Below are 17,484 nucleotides of genomic sequence, written 5' to 3'. Positions count from 1 at the left end.
GCCGGCCGGCCGGTGTGACCTGATAATGCCATGCCTCTCTAATAGCATTCATCCTCTCTGTCCTGAAACTACTCAAGTGGAAAAGAGAGGGAGGGAGAAAACCAGGGTGTGGAGATGGGGGGGTGAGATGAGGGAGGAGGGGAGGAGATGAGAGAGGGAGGAGGGGAGGAGATGGGGGATATGAGGGAGGAGGGAGGGGGAGGAGGGAGGAGATGAGAGAGAGAGAGGGGAGGGGAGGGGGGAGGAGATGAGGGGAGAGGAGGGGAGGGGGGAGGAGATGAGATGAGGGGGGGGGGGAGGAGATGAGAGAGGGAGGGGGAGATGGGGGGTATGAAGCAGAGAGAGGAGGGGGATGACGGGAAGGGAGGGAGGGATGAGGAGAGGGAGGGGAAGGGATGAGGAGGAGGAGGGAGGGATGAGGAGAGGGATGGAGGAGGGAGGGATGAGAGGATGGAAGGAGAGCTATATTTAATAGATAACGGTGCATTGGGAGGATATGATTTGCAATCACACCATCAGAGAGAGAATGGAGAGAATAGGAGAGGGATGAGAGAGAGGGGCTTTGAGAGAAATCAGAGAGAATAGGGAGGGAGATGGGGGTCCACGCTTCTCTCAGAGCAGTTGAGAATAGGGAGGGGCTTTGATATATTAGGTTTATGAGACCTGTGGGGAATCAGAGTAGTGTGAAATAGTTGACCACGCTTGTCTCAGAGCAGTGCTGAAATAGTTGACCACGCTTCTCTCAGAGCAGTGCTGAAATAGTTGACCACGCTTCTCTCAGAGCAGTGCTGAAATAGTTGACCACGCTTCTCTCAGAGCAGTGCTGAAATAGTTGACCACACTTGTCTCAGAGCAGTGCTGAAATAGTTGACCACGCTTGTCTCAGAGCAGTGTGAAACGATGCTGAAATAGTTGACCACCCTTGTCTCAGAGCAGTGCTGAAATAGTTGACCACGCTTGTCTCAGAGCAGTGCTGAAATAGTTGACCACGCTTGTCTCAGAGCAGTGCTGAAATAGTTGACCACGCTTCAGGCTTCAAATGTATTATGACGATTGGATGACTTTGGGAGTTTCGGTTAACAACAATTGAATGTTTTTCCATTTTTGCGTCAGCTAACTTTATTCCAATGTTTTCATCATTCAGTGATATTTATTCCCGCTTGTCATTATCTATGGGGGGGGGGGGCATTCAGTTGTGGTTTAGAAAACAGTTCATGTGGCGGGGCTCTGAGAGTGTACGACCGCCAGGAGGCCGGAGGTAACGGCCGCTGCCTAGCAACGAGTTGTAGAGCGTAAGTGTGAGCCGATGCCGCCTCAGCTTCATGGATACATTTTCATACTAAATAAAGTTTACCGCCATCCTGACAAGGTTGGTTGGGGGGAAAATTAAAAGTTGAGGCTCAGTCGCCAGAAATACCTTTTAATATAAAAAGAAAAGTCTGCAAAAACAAAATGTATCCTGTATCTCTCCTCTCTCCCCCTCCCCCCCCAGACTAAGTCAGGTCCTGTATCTCTCTTCTCCCCCCCCAGACTAAGTCAGGTCCTGTATCTCTCTTCTCCCCCCAGACTAAGTCAGGTCCTGTATCTCTCCTGTATCTCTCCTCTCCCCAGACTAAGTCAGGTCCTGTATCTCTCCTCCCCCAGACTAAGTCAGGTCCTGTATCTCTCCTAAAAGACTAAGTCAGGTCCTGTATCTCCTCCTCCCCCCAGACTAAGTCAGGTCCTGTATCTCTCTTCTCCCCCAGACTAAGTCAGGTCCTGTATCTCTCCCCCCCCCCAGACTAAGTCAGGTCCTGTATCTCTCCTCTCCCCCAGACTAAGTCAGGTCCTGTATCTCTCTTCTCCCCCCAGACTAAGTCAGGTCCTGTATCTCTCCTCTCCCCCCCAGACTAAGTCAGGTCCTGTATCTCTCCTCCCCCAGACTAAGTCAGGTCCTGTATCTCTCCTCCCCCAGACTAAGTCAGGTCCTGTATCTCTCCTCTCCCAGACTAAGTCAGGTCCTGTATCTCTCCTCTCCCCCAGACTAAGTCAGGTCCTGTATCTCTCCCCCCCCCCAGACTAAGTCAGGTCCTGTATCTCTCCTCCCCCCCAGACTAAGTCAGGTCCTGTATCTCTCCTCTCCCCCTCCAGACTAAGTCAGGTCCTGTATCTCTCCCCCCCAGACTAAGTCAGGTCCTGTATCTCTCCTCTCCAGACTAAGTCAGGTCCTGTATCTCTCTCCCCCAGACTAAGTCAGGTCCTGTATCTCTCCCCCAGACTAAGTCAGGTCCTGTATCTCTCCTCTCCCCCCCCAGACTAAGTCAGGTCCTGTATCTCTCCCCCCAGACTAAGTCAGGTCCTGTATCTCTCCTCTCCACCCCCAGACTAAGTCAGGTCCTGTATCTCTCTCCCTCCCAGACTAAGTCAGGTCCTGTATCTCTCCTCTCTCCCCCCCAGACTAAGTCAGGTCCTGTACTGGTGGTAGAAGGAGAGGACAGCGCCAGGACCAACCCCTGCTGTTATAACTGCTCTCTCAGGGGACATTTTGGATTTGTGAGTATCTGTCCGCTCTGTCCCCTATCCCTAGACAGTGCACTACCCATAGGGCCTCTGGTCAAAAGTAGTGCACTATGTAGGGAATAGGGGGCCATTTTGGGAAGTACTCCTGATTCATCTCTCTACAATACTGTCTGAACTGGCCTGGATATTAACTGTGTGTGTGTGTGTGTTGTGTGTGTTTGTGTCTCTGTGTGTGTGTGTGTGTGTGTGTGTGTGTGTGTGTGTGTGTGTAGGACTGCTCAGTGAGGAGGATGTTTGGGTGTTTCCCCCCAACTCTCCCTTCATCAACCAATATGACTCTCGCCTTTCGATCCACAACCGAGATTACCGAGCTCAGCTCAGAGTTCAAGGTACACACACACACACACACACACACACACACACACACACACACACACACACACTTCAATATACACACACACACACAAACACACCTTCAATACACACACACACACACTTCAATACACACACAATTACACACCTCAATATTACACAACACAACTATTAATGCACACTTTTTACACACACACACATTATACACACACACACACACACACCTCAACACAATATTATTATTATTATTATTATTACACCTTATTACACACACTCTTTCAATACACACACACACACACCTATTCAACACACGGACACTCATTACTTCAATACACTAACCTCATTATTCATTACATTACCTATTTTTAATATTAAACTAGCACAGACACCTCATTACACACTAAACTCAGCACAGACACCTCATTACACACTAAACTCAGTACAGACACCTCATTATACACTAAACTCAGCACAGACACCTCATTACACACTAAACTCAGTACAGACACCTCATTACACACTAAACTCAGTACAGACACCTCATTACACACTAAACTCAGCACAGACACCTCATTACACACTAAACTCAGTACAGACACCTCATTACACACTAAACTCAGCACAGACACCTCATTACACACTAAACTCAGTACAGACACCTCATTATTCACTAAACTCAGCACAGACACCTCATTACACACTAAACTCAGCACAGACACCTCATTACACACTAAACTCAGCACAGACACCTCATTACACACTAAACTCAGCACAGACACCTCATTACACACTAAACTCAGTACAGACACCTCATTACACACTAAACTCAGCACAGACACCTCATTACACACTAAACTCAGCACAGACACCTCATTACACACTAAACTCAGCACAGACACCTCATTACACACTAAACTCAGCACAGACACCTCATTACACACTAAACTCAGCACAGACACCTCATTACACACTAAACTCAGCACAGACACCTCATTACACACTAAACTCAGCACAGACACCTCATTACACACTAAACTCAGCACAGACACCTCATTACACACTAAACTCAGTACAGACACCTCATTACACACTAAACTCAGCACAGACACCTCATTACACACTAAACTCAGCACAGACACCTCATTACACACTAAACTCAGTACAGACACCTCATTACACACTAAACTCAGCACAGACACCTCATTACACACTAAACTCAGCACAGACACCTCATTACACACTAAACTCAGCACAGACACCTCATTACACACTAAACTCAGTACAGACACCTCATTACACACTAAACTCAGTACAGACACCTCATTACACACTAAACTCAGTACAGACACCTCATTACACACTAAACTCAGTACAGACACCTCATTACACACTAAACTCAGCACAGACACCTCATTACACACTAAACTCAGTGTAGACACCTCATTACACACTAAACTCAGCACAGACACCTCATTACACACTAAACTCAGCACAGACACCTCATTACACACTAAACTCAGCACAGACACCTCATTACACACTAAACTCAGCACAGACACCTCATTACACACTAAACTCAGCACAGACACCTCATTACACACTAAACTCAGCACAGACACCTCATTACACACTAAACTCAGCACAGACACCTCATTACACACTAAACTCAGTACAGACACCTCATTACACACTAAACTCAGTACAGACACCTCATTACACACTAAACTCAGTACAGACACCTCATTACACACTAAACTCAGCACAGACACCTCATTACACACTAAACTCAGCACAGACACCTCATTACACACTAAACTCAGACAGACACCTCATTACACACTAAACTCAGTACAGACACCTCATTACACACTAAACTCAGCACAGACACCTCATTACACACTAAACTCAGCACAGACACCTCATTACACACTAAACTCAGCACAGACACCTCATTACACACTAAACTCAGCACAGACACCTCATTACACACTAAACTCAGCACAGACACCTCATTACACACTAAACTCAGTACAGACACCTCATTACACACTAAACTCAGCACAGACACCTCATTACACACTAAACTCAGCACAGACACCTCATTACACACTAAACTCAGCACAGACACCTCATTACACACTAAACTCAGCACAGACACCTCATTACACACTAAACTCAGCACAGACACCTCATTACACACTAAACTCAGTACAGACACCTCATTACACACTAAACTCAGCACAGACACCTCATTACACACTAAACTCAGCACAGACACCTCATTACACACTAAACTCAGTACAGACACCTCATTACACACTAAACTCAGCACAGACACCTCATTACACACTAAACTCAGCACACACCTCATTACACACTAAACTCAGCACAGACACCTCATTACACACTAAACTCAGCACAGACACCTCATTACACACTAAACTCAGTACAGACACCTCATTACACACTAAACTCAGCACAGACACCTCATTACACACTAAACTCAGCACAGACACCTCATTACACACTAAACTCAGCACAGACACCTCATTACACACTAAACTCAGCACAGACACCTCATTACACACTAAACTCAGCACAGACACCTCATTACACACTAAACTCAGCACAGACACCTCATTACACACTAAACTCAGCACAGACACCTCATTACACACTAAACTCAGCACAGACACCTCATTACACACTAAACTCAGCACAGACACCTCATTACACACTAAACTCAGCACAGACACCTCATTACACACTAAACTCAGCACAGACACCTCATTACACACTAAACTCAGCACAGACACCTCATTACACACTAAACTCAGCACAGACACCTCATTACACACTAAACTCAGTACAGACACCTCATTACACACTAAACTCAGCACAGACACCTCATTACACACTAAACTCAGCACAGACACCTCATTACACACTAAACTCAGCACAGACACCTCATTACACACTAAACTCAGTACAGACACCTCATTACACACTAAACTCAGTACAGACACACTCATTACACACTAAACTCAGTACAGACACCTCATTACACACTAAACTCAGTACAGACACCTCATTACACACTAAACTCAGTGCAGACACCTCATTACACACTAAACTCAGTACAGACACCTCATTACACACTAAACTCAGCACAGACACCTCATTACACACTAAACTCAGTACAGACACCTCATTACACACTAAACTCAGCACAGACACCTCATTACACACTAAACTCAGCACAGACACCTCATTACACACTAAACTCAGCACAGACACCTCATTACACACTAAACTCAGTACAGACACCTCATTACACACTAAACTCAGCACAGACACCTCATTACACACTAAACTCAGTGCAGACAGATAGAGGGGTAATTGTTGACTAATGTAGTGATGGGAAGATTAACAAGATACAGTGAATTAATCACCATCCCTCCCTCTTTCCCCCTCCATCTCTCTCTCCCTACCACTCCATCCCTCCCTCTCTCTCTCATCCCTCTCTCTCCATCCCTCCCTCTCTCTCCATCCCTCCCCCTCTCTCTCTCTCTCTCTCATCCCTCTCTCTCTCCATCCCTCTGTCTCTCTCTCCATCCACTCTCAGTCTCTCCATCCATCCCTCCCTCTCTCTCTCCATCCCTCCCTTTCTCTTTATCTCTCTCCATCCATCCATCCCTCTGTCTCTCCCCTCTCTCCATCCTCTCTCTCTCTCTCTCTCATCCCTCTCTCTCTCCATCCCTCTGTCTCTCTCTCCATCCCTCTCCTCTCCATCCATCCCTCTCTCTCCCTCCATCCCTCCATCTCTCTCTCTCTCTCTCTCTCTGTAGAGTTGAAGGATGCAGGCCTGTTCCCGTGTCAGGTCTCACCAGACGGTGACGCCCGAGACGATCCGCCGGGCAAACGCCAGAGAACCGACTCTAACCCGAGCTACAGGCCGTACCAGAACTACCCCCCTAAACCCTACCATAGTGCTACTCCTAGCCGTACCCACATCAGGTTCAGCGGTGGCCAGGAGAAACCCTGGACTCCTAAACGCAAACTAAAGGAGAGCAGAGAGGGGAAGCGCTTCACTCCAGGTACCATCTTCTGTATTCATGTGGACCGTAATGGGATTTTAGTCTGCTCTGGGATCTGTTAGTCTGCTCTGGGATTTGTTAGTCTGCTCTGGGATCTATTAGTCTGCTCTGTTAGTCTGCTCTGGGATCTGTTAGTCTGCTCTGGGATTTTAGTCTGCTCTAGGATCTGTTAGTCTGCTCTGGGATCTGTTAGTCTGCTCTGGGATCTGTTAGTCTGCTCTGGGATCTGTTAGTCTGCTCTGTTAGTCTGCTCTGGGATCTGTTAGTCTGCTCTGTTAGTTGTTAGTCTGCTCTAGGGATCTGTTAGTCTGCTCTGGGATCTGTTAGTCTGCTCTGGGATCTGTTAGTCTGCTCTGGGATCTGTTAGTCTGCTCTAGGATCTGCTCTGGGATCTGTAGGCTGCTCTGGGATCTGTTAGTCTGCTTAGGATCTGTTAGTCTGCTCTGGGATCTGTTAGTCTGCTCTGGGATCTGTTAGTCTGCTCTGGGATATGTTAGTCTGCTCTGTTAGTCTGCTCTGGGATCTGTTAGTCTGCTCTGGGATCTGTTAGTCTGCTCTGGGATCTGTTAGTCTGCTCTGGGATCTGCTTTAGGATCTGTTAGTCTGCTCTGGGATCTGTTAGTCTGCTCTGGGATCTGTTAGTCTGCTCTGGGATCTGTTAGTCTGCTCTGGGATCTGTTAGTCTGCTCTGGGATCTGTTAGTCTGCTCTGGGATCTGTTAGTCTGCTCTGGGATCTGCTCTAGGATCTGTTTGATTTGCTATCGGCTGCTTTAATCAGACCTCTCCTCCCCACCTCTCCTTCCCTCCTTCTCTCCTTTTCTTTCCTCCCCTCCTCTCCTCCCCACCTCTCCTTCCCTCCCTCCTTTCTCCTTCCCTCCTTCTCTCATTTTCTTTCCTCCCCTCCTCTCCTCCCCACCTCTCCTCCCCCTTCTCCTTCCCTCCTCCCCCACCTCTCCTTCCCTCCTCTCCTTCCCTCCTCCCCACCTCTCCTTCCCTCCTCCCCCCGTCTCCTTCCCTCCTCCCCACCTCTCCTTCCCTCCTCCCCCCTCTCCTTCCCTCCTCCTCCCTCCTCCCTCCTCTCCCTCCCCCTCTCCTTCCCTCCTCCCCACATCTCCTTCCCCCCTCCCACCTCTCCTTCCCTCCTCCCCACATCTCCTTCCCTCCTCCCCTCCTCTCCTTCCCTCCTCCCCACCTCTCTTCCCTCCTCCCTCCTCCCCACCTCTCCTTCCCTCCTCCCCACCTCTCTTCCCTTCCCTCCTCCCCACCTCTCCTTCCCTCCTCCCCACCTCTCCCCCTCCTCCCCACCTCTCCTTCCCTCCTCCCCACCTCTCCTTCCCTCCTCCCCACCTCTCCTTCCTCCTCCCCACCTCTCCTTCCCTCCTCTCCCCACCTCTCCTTCCCTCCTCCCCACCTCTCCTTCCCTCCTCCCCACCTCTCCTTCCCTCCTCCCCACCTCTCTCTTCCCTTCCCCACCTCCTTCCCCACCTCTCCTTCCCTCCTCCCCACCTCTCCTTCCCTCCTCCCCACCTCTCCTTCCTCCTCCCCACCTCTCCTTCCCTCCTCCCCACCTCTCCTTCCCTCCTCCCCACCTCTCCTTCCCTCCTCCCCACCTCTCCTTCCCTCCTCCCCACCTCTCCTTCCCTCCTCCCCACCTCTCCTTCCCTCCTCCCCCACCTCTCCTTCCCTCCTCCCCACCTCTCCTTCCCTCCCTCCCCACCTCTCCTTCCCTCCTCCCCACCTCTCCTTCCCTCCTCCCCACCTCTCCTTCCCTCCTCCCCACCTCTCCTTCCCTCCTCCCCACCTCTCCTTCCCTCCTCCCCACCTCTCCTTCCCTCCTCCCCACCTCTCCTTCCCTCCTCCCCACCTCTCCTTCCCTCCTCCCCACACCTCTCCTTCCCTCCTCCCCACATCTCCTTCCCTCCTCCTCCCCACCTCTCCTTCCCTCCTCCCCACATCTCCTCCTCCCTCTCCTTCCCCCCACCTCTCCTTCCCTCCTCCCCACATCTCCTTCCCTCCTCCCCACCTCTCCTTCCCTCCTCCCCACCTCTCCTTCCCTCCTCCCCACATCCCCCCTCCTCTCCCCCCACCTCTCCTTCCCTCCTCCCCACCTCTCCTTCCCTCCTCCCCACCTCTCCTTCCCTCCTCCCCCCTCCTCCCCACCTCTCCTCCCCTCCCCACCTCTCCTCCCCCCACCTCTCCTCCCCCCACCTCTCCTCCCTCCTCCCCACCTCTCCTTCCCTCCTCCCCACCTCTCCTTCCCTCCTCCCCACCTCCTCCCCACCTCCCCCCTCCTTCCCTCCCCCCTCCTCCCCACCTCTCCTTCCCTCCTCCTCCCCACCTCTCCTTCCTCCTCCCCACCTCTCCTTCCCTCCTCCCCACCTCTCCTTCCCTCCTCCCCCCCTCCTCCTCCCCTCCTCCTCCCCACCTCTCCTCCTTCCTCCCCCACCTCTCTTCCCTCCCCCCACCTCCTTCCTTCCCCACCTCTCCTTCCCCCTCCCCACCTCTCCTTCCCTCCTCCCCACCTCTCCTTCCCTCCTCCCCACCTCTCCCTCTCCCCTCCTCCCCCTCCTCTCCTCCCCACCTCTCCTTCCTCCTCCTCCCTTCCCTCCTCCCCACCTCCCTCCTCCCCACCTCCTCCCCACCTCTCCTTCCCTCCTCCCCACCTCTCCTTCCCTCCTCCCCACCTCTCCTTCCCTCCTCCCCCACCTCTCCTTCCCTCCTCCCCACCTCCTTCCCTCCTCCCCACCTCCCTCCCCCTCCCCACCTCTCCTCCCCTCATCCCCTCCTCCTTCCCTCCCCCCACCTCTCCTTCCCCTCCCCCCACCTCTCCTTCCCTCCTCCCCACCTCTCCTTCCCTCCTCCCCACCTCTCCTTCCCTCCTCCCCACCTCTCCTCCCTCATCTCCCTATCTCCTTCCTCTCCCCCCCCCACCTCTCCTTCCCTCCCCCACGTCTCCCCCTCCTCCCCACCTCCTTCCCTCCTCCCCACCGCTCCTTCCCTCCTCCCCACATCTCCTTCCCTCCTCCCCACCTCTCCTTCCCTCCTCTCCCTACCTCTCCTTCCCTCCTCCCCACCTCTCCTTCCCTCCTCCCCACCTCTCCTTCCCTCCTCCCCACCTCTCCCTAACCCACAGCTTCAGCCACGCCCAAATCCAACATGGCTGACAGGAACCAGCCGGGGAGTCAGGAAAGGCAGAAGAAGAAACAACGGAAACCGGCCAAAAACAAAATGGTCGCCGCCGCAGACGAGTCTCTTGACTTCCCCCGAGGAGAAGGCCCCTCCACCAAGAAGAGAAAGAAGAAGGGGCCCAAGGGCCCTCCCCCCTCGGCCGGAGCCCCTCCTACCTTCCATCCCAAGGGCCCCGCCTCCCACACCCCCGACCGTCTGTTTGGGGCGGCGAAGAAGGGAGCGAGGAAGAAGAAGAGGAGAGAGAACGGGAGAGACAGGAAGGCTGCTAAGGAGGAGAAGATGTTCCCCACGGACGAAAACCTGTTCCTCATCAAACAGAGGAAACCTAGGAGATAAGAGGGGGTGTTGTTCCTCATCAGAGGATACCTAGGAGGTAACATGGGGGTTGTTCCTCATCAGAGGATACCTAGGAGGTAACATGGGGGTTGTTCCTCATCAGAGGATACCTAGGAGATAACATGGGGGGTTGTTCCTCATCAGAGGATACCTAGGAGATAACATGGGGGTGTTCCTCATCAGAGGATACCTAGGAGATAACATGGGGGGTGTTGTTCCTCATCAGAGGATACCTAGAGATAACATGGGGGTTGTTCCTCATCAGAGGATACCTAGGAGGTAACATGGGGGGGGTTGTTCCTCATCAGAGGATACCTAGGAGATAACATGGGGGTTGTTCCTCATCAGAGGATACCTAGGAGATAACATGGGGGGTGTTCCTCATCAGAGGATACCTAGGAGATAACATGGGGGTGTTCCTCATCAGAGGATACCTAGGAGATAACATGGGGGTTGTTCCTCATCAAACAGAGGAAACCTAGGAGATAACATGGGGGTTGTTCCTCATCAGAGGATACCTAGGAGATAAGAGGGGGTTGTTCCTCATCAGAGGATACCTAGGAGATAACATGGGGGGGGTGTTCCTCATCAGAGGATACCTAGGAGATAACATGGGGGTGTTCCTCATCAGAGGATACCTAGGAGATAACATGCAGAGGGATGGGGGTAGAGTGCATATGTCATACATTTTGGCAAAGCTTTCATGTACAGTACAAATGTTTGTGTATGCGAGGGAGAGAGTGTGTGTGTGTGTGTGTGTGTGTGTGTGTGTGAGTGTGTTGTGTGTGTGTGGGTTGGAGGGGTAACTCTTTGAAGGACTCATTCTGTTTTATTAAAAGGAGAGGTTGACCTGTTATCACCGTTCTAGAGACTACATCCTGTCAATCTATTAAAGGAGAGGTTTCTGTCAATATATTAAAGGAGAGGTTTCTGTCAATCTATTAAAGGAGAGGTTTCTGTTAATCTATTAAAGGAGAGGTTTCTGTCAATATATTAAAGGAGAGGTTTCTGTCAATCTATTAAAGGAGAGGTTTCTGTCAATCTATTAAAGGAGAGGTTTCTGTTAATCTATTAAAGGAGAGGTTTCAGGGACCTGTTATCACCGTTCTAGAGACTACATCATGTCAATCTATTAAAGGAGAGGTTTCTGTCAATCTATTAAAGGAGAGGTTTCAGGGACCTGTTATCACCGTTCTAGAGACTACATCCTGTTAATCTATTAAAGGAGAGGTTTCAGGGACCTGTTATCACTGTTCTAGAGACTACATCCTGTTAATCTATTAAAGGAGAGGTTTCTGTCAATATATTAAAGGAGAGGTTTCTGTCAATCTATTAAAGGAGAGGTTTCTGTCAATCTATTGAAGAGAGGTTTCTGTTATCACCGTTCAATACATCCTGTTAATCTATTAAGGAGAGGTTTCTATCAATCTATTAAAGGAGAGGTTTCAGAGACCTGACCGTTCTAGAGACTACATCCTGTCAATCTATTAAAGGAGAGGTTTCAGAGACCTGTTATCACCGTTCTAGAGACTACATCCTGTTAATCTATTAAAGGAGAGATTTCAGGGACCTGTTATCACCGTTCTAGAGACTACATCCTGTCAATCCATTAAAGGAGAGGTTTCTGTCAATATATTGATCCATTCATTCATTGATTAAAAGTCTGAAGAGATAAATATACGTTGATGTCACCAGAAAGAGGTCCGTGATGATGATGTTTTGAGAAGCCAGTTCCCCTTCTACAGTATTTACAGTTGAAGTCAGTTCCCCTTCTACAGTAGTTACAGTTGAAGTCAGTTCCCCTTCTACAGTATTTACAGTTGAAGTCAGTTCCCCTTCTACACTATTTACAGTTGAAGTCAGTTCACCTTCTACAGTATTTACAGTTGAAGTCAGTTCCCCTTCTACAGTATTTACAGTTGAAGTCAATTCACCTTCTACAGTATTTACAGTTGAAGTCAGTTCCCCTTCTACAGTATTTACAGTTGAAGTCAGTTCCCCTTCTACAGTATTTACAGTTGAAGTCAGTTCCCCTTCTACAGTATTTACAGTTGAAGTCAGTTCCCCTTCTACAGTATTTACAGTTGAAGTCAGTTCCCCTTCTACAGTAGTTACAGTTGAAGTCAGTTCCCCTTCTACAGTAGTTACAGTTGAAGTCAGTTCCCCTTCTACAGTATTTACAGTTGAAGTCAGTTCCCCTTCTACAGTATTTACAGTTGAAGTCAGTTCCCCTTCTACAGTATTTACAGTTGAAGTCAGTTCCCCTTCTACAGTATTTACAGTTGAAGTCAGTTCCCCTTCTACAGTAGTTACAGTTGAAGTCAGTTCCCCTTCTACACTATTTACAGTTGAAGTCAGTTCCCCTTCTACAGTAGTTACAGTTGAAGTCAGTGCCCCTTCTACAGTATTTACAGTTGAAGTCAGTGCCCCTTCTACAGTAGTTACAGTTGAAGTCAGTCCCCTTCTACAGTATTTACAGTTGAAGTCAGTTCCCCTTCTACAGTATTTACAGTTGAAGTCAGTTCCCCTTCTACACTATTTACAGTTGAAGTCAGTTCCCCTTCTACAGTATTTACAGTTGAAGTCAGTTCCCCTTCTACAGTATTTACAGTTGAAGTCAGTTCCCCTTCTACACTATTTACAGTTGAAGTCAGTTCCCCTTCTACAGTATTTACAGTTGAAGTCAGTTCCCCTTCTACACTATTTACAGTTGAAGTCAGTTCCCCTTCTACACTATTTACAGTTGAAGTCAGTTCCCCTTCTACAGTATTTACAGTTGAAGTCAGTTCCCCTTCTACAGTATTTACAGTTGAAGTCAGTTCCCCTTCTACAGTATTTACAGTTGAAGTCAGTTCCCCTTCTACAGTATTTACAGTTGAAGTCAGTTCCCCTTCTACAGTATTTACAGTTGAAGTCAGTTCCCCTTCTACAGTATTTACAGTTGAAGTCAGTTCCCCTTCTACAGTATTTACAGTTGAAGTCAGTTCCCCTTCTACAGTATTTACAGTTGAAGTCAGTTCCCCTTCTACAGTAGTTACAGTTGAAGTCAGTTCTCCCTTCTACAGTAGTTACAGTTGAAGTCAGTTCCCCTTCTACAGTATTTACAGTTGAAGTCAGTTCCCCTTCTACAGTATTTACAGTTGAAGTCAGTTCCCCTTCTACAGTATTTACAGTTGAAGTCAGTTCCCCTTCTACAGTATTTACAGTTGAAGTCAGTTCCCCTTCTACAGTATTTACAGTTGAAGTCAGTTCCCCTTCTACAGTATTTACAGTTGAAGTCAGTTCCCAGTTCTACAGTATTTACAGTTGAAGTCAGTTCCCCTTCTACACTATTTACAGTTGAAGTCAGTTCCCCTTCTACAGTATTTACAGTTGAAGTCAGTTCCCCTTCTACAGTATTTACAGTTGAAGTCAGTTCCCCTTCTACAGTATTTACAGTTGAAGTCAGTTCCCCTTCTACAGTATTTACAGTTGAAGTCAGTTCCCCTTCTACAGTAGTTACAGTTGAAGTCAGTTTGAAGTCCCCCTTCTACACTATTTACAGTTGAAGTCAGTTCCCCTTCTACAGTATGTACAGTTGAAGTCAGTTCCCCTTCTACAGTATTTACAGTTGAAGTCAGTTCCCCTTCTACAGTAGTTACAGTTGAAGTCAGTTCCCCTTCTACAGTAGTTACAGTTGAAGTCAGTTCCCCTTCTACAGTAGTTACAGTTGAAGTCAGTTCCCCTTCTACAGTAGTTACAGTTGAAGTCAGTTCCCCTTCTACAGTAGTTACAGTTGAAGTCAGTTCCCCTTCTACACTATTTACAGTTGAAGTCAGTTCCCCTTCTACACTATTTACAGTTGAAGTCAGTTCCCCTTCTACAGTATTTACAGTTGAAGTCAGTTCCCTTCTACAGTATTTACGGTTGAAGTCAGTTCCCCTTCTACAGTATTTACAGTTGAAGTCAGTTCCCCTTCTACAGTATTTACAGTTTGAAGTCAGTACCCTTCTACACTATTTACAGTTGAAGTCAGTTCCCCTTCTACAAAATTTACAGTTGAAGTCAGTTCCCTTCTACACTATTTACAGTTGAAGTCAGTTCCCCTTCTACAGTATTTACAGTTGAAGTCAGTTCCCCTTCTACAGTAGTTACAGTTTGAAGTCAGTTCCCCTTCTACACTATTTACAGTTGAAGTCAGTTCCCCTTCTACACTATTTACAGTTGAAGTCAGTTCCCCTTCTACAGTAGTTACAGTTGAAGTCAGTTCCCCTTCTACAGTAGTTACAGTTGACAGTTGAAGTCAGTTCCCCTTCTACACTATTTACAGTTGAAGTCAAGTCCCCTTCTACAGTAGTTACAGTTGAAGTCAGTTCCCCTTCTACAGTAGTTACAGTTGAAGTCAGTTCCCCTTCTACAGTATTTACAGTTGAAGTCAGTTCCCCTTCTACAGTAGTTACAGTTGAAGTCAGTTCCCCTTCTACAGTATTTACAGTTGAAGTCAGTTCCCCTTCTACAGTAGTTACAGTTGAAGTCAGTTCCCCTTCTACAGTATTTACAGTTGAAGTCAGTTCCCCTTCTACAGTAGTTACAGTTGAAGTCAGTTCCCCTTCTACAGTATTTACAGTTGAAGTCAGTTCCCCTTCTACAGTATTTACAGTTGAAGTCAGTTCCCCTTCTACAGTAGTTACAGTTGAAGTCAGTTCCCCTTCTACAGTATTTACAGTTGAAGTCAGTTCCCCTTCTACAGTATTTACAGTTGAAGTCAGTTCCCCTTCTACAGTAGTTACAGTTGAAGTCAGTTCCTTCTACAGTTCCCCCCTTCTACAGTAGTTACAGTTGAAGTCAGTTCCCCTTCTACAGTAGTTACAGTTGAAGTCAGTTCCCCTTCTACAGTATTTACAGTTGAAGTCAGTTCCCCTTCTACAGTAGTTACAGTTGAAGTCAGTTCCCCTTCTACAGTATTTACAGTTGAAGTCAGTTCCCCTTCTACAGTAGTTACAGTTGAAGTCAGTTTGAAGTCAGTTCTCCTTCTACACTATTTACAGTTGAAGTCAGTTCCCCTTCTACAGTATTTACAGTTGAAGTCAGTTCCCCTTCTACAGTATTTACAGTTGAAGTCAGTTCCCCTTCTACATTATTTACAGTTGAAGTCAGTTCCCCTTCTACAGTATTTACAGTTGAAGTCAGTTCCCCTTCTACAGTAGTTACAGTTGAAGTCAGTTCCCTTCTACAGTATTTACAGTTGAAGTCAGTTCCCCTTCTACAGTATTTACAGTTGAAGTCAGTTCCCCTTCTACACTATTTACAGTTGAAGTCAGTTCCCCTTCTACAGTAGTTACAGTTGAAGTCAGTTCCCCTTCTACAGTATTTACAGTTGAAGTCAGTTCCCCTTCTACAGTAGTTACAGTTGAAGTCAGTTTGAAGTCAGTTCCCCTTCTACACTATTTACAGTTGAAGTCAGTTCCCCTTCTACAGTATTTACAGTTGAAGTCAGTTCCCCTTCTACAGTATTTACAGTTGAAGTCAGTTCCCCTTCTACAGTATTTACAGTTGAAGTCAGTTCCCCTTCTACATTATTTACAGTTGAAGTCAGTTCCCCTTCTACAGTATTTACAGTTGAAGTCAGTTCCCCTTCTACAGTAGTTACAGTTGAAGTCAGTTTGAAGTCAGTTCCCTTCTACAGTATTTACAGTTGAAGTCAGTTCCCCTTCTACAGTATTTACAGTTGAAGTCAGTTCCCCTTCTACAGTATTTACAGTTGAAGTCAGTTCCCCTTCTACAGTATTTACAGTTGAAGTCAGTTCCCCTTCTACAGTATTTACAGTTGAAGCAAGTTCCCCTTCTACAGTATTTACAGTTGAAGCCAGTTCCCCTTCTACAGTATTTACAGTTGAAGCCAGTTCCCCTTCTACAGTATTTACAGTTGAAGTCAGTTCCCCTTCTACAGTATTTACAGTTGAAGTCAGTTCCCCTTCTACAGTAGTTACAGTTGAAGTCAGTTTGAAGTCAGTTCCCCTTCTACACTATTTACAGTTGAAGTCAGTTCCCCTTCTACAGTATTTACAGTTGAAGTCAGTTCCCCTTCTACAGTAGTTACAGTTGAAGTCAGTTTGAAGTCAGTTCCCCTTCTACACTATTTACAGTTGAAGTCAGTTCCCCTTCTACAGTAGTTACAGTTGAAGTCAGTTCCCCTTCTACAGTAGTTACAGTTGAAGTCAAGTCCCCTTCTACAGTAGTTACAGTTGAAGTCAGTTCCCCTTCTACAGTAGTTACAGTTGAAGTCAGTTCCCTTCTACAGTATTTACAGTTTGAAGTCAGTTCCCCTTCTACAGTATTTACAGTTGAAGTCAGTTCCCCTTCTACAGTAGTTACAGTTGAAGTCAGTTCCCTTCTACAGTAGTTACAGTTGAAGTCAGTTCCCCTTCTACAGTAGTTACAGTTGAAGTCAGTGCCCCTTCTACAGTATTTACAGTTGAAGTCAGTTCCCCTTCTACAGTATTTACAGTTGAAGTCAGTGCCCCTTCTACAGTATTTACAGTTGAAGTCAGTGCCCCTTCTACAGTAGTTACAGTTGAAGTCAGTCCCCTTCTACAGTATTTACAGTTGAAGTCAGTGCCCCTTCTACAGTATTTACAGTTGAAGTCAGAAGTGTACATACACCTTTGCCAAATACATTTAAACTCCTGACATTTAATCCTAGTAAAAATTACCTGTTTAAGGTCAGTTAGGATCACCACTTTATTTTAAGAATGTGAAATGTCAGAATAATAGTGGAGAGTGTGATTTATTTCAGCTTTTATTTCTTTCATCACATTCCCAGGGGGTCAGAAGTTTACATACATTCCAATTAGTATTTGGTAGCATTGCCTTTAAATTGTTTAACTTGGGTCAAATGTTTTGAGTAGCCTTCCACAAGCTTCCCACAATAAGTTGGTTGCATTTTGGCCCATTCCTCCTGACTGAGCTGGTGTAACTGATTTCAGGTTTGTAGGCCTCCTTGCTCGCACA

General features: G+C 47.4%; 1 protein-coding gene and 1 long non-coding RNA gene across 3 annotated transcripts; both read left to right on the top strand.

The window, feature by feature from the left end:
* Positions 1-2,436: 2,436 nt before the first annotated feature.
* LOC121843183 (zinc finger CCHC domain-containing protein 7-like) lies at positions 2,437-6,856 on the top strand (the record flags this gene model as incomplete). Its single annotated transcript, XM_042312785.1, is given in 3 exon segments — positions 2,437-2,532; positions 2,772-2,888; positions 6,720-6,856. Coding segments are annotated over 3 exon segments (219 nt in total), but the record flags the coding sequence as incomplete, so codon positions are not given.
* A 4,175-nt stretch (positions 6,857-11,031) lies between these two features.
* On the top strand, positions 11,032-12,083 carry LOC121843182. Of its 2 annotated transcripts, XR_006081465.1 has the most exons (3): positions 11,036-11,576; positions 11,638-11,837; positions 11,993-12,083. It is a non-coding gene; the product is annotated as an uncharacterized LOC121843182 (long non-coding RNA). The 2 variants fall into 2 exon arrangements; XR_006081464.1 differs by having other exon boundaries at positions 11,032-11,837.
* Positions 12,084-17,484: the final 5,401 nt, after the last annotated feature.

Source organism: Oncorhynchus tshawytscha, unplaced genomic scaffold (assembly GCF_018296145.1).
Source record: "Oncorhynchus tshawytscha isolate Ot180627B unplaced genomic scaffold, Otsh_v2.0 Un_contig_4705_pilon_pilon, whole genome shotgun sequence".
NCBI classification, from domain to species: Eukaryota; Metazoa; Chordata; class Actinopteri; order Salmoniformes; family Salmonidae; genus Oncorhynchus; species Oncorhynchus tshawytscha.
Note: the sequence above shows the minus strand (reverse complement) of the source record. Positions and strands in the feature narration are given on the sequence as shown.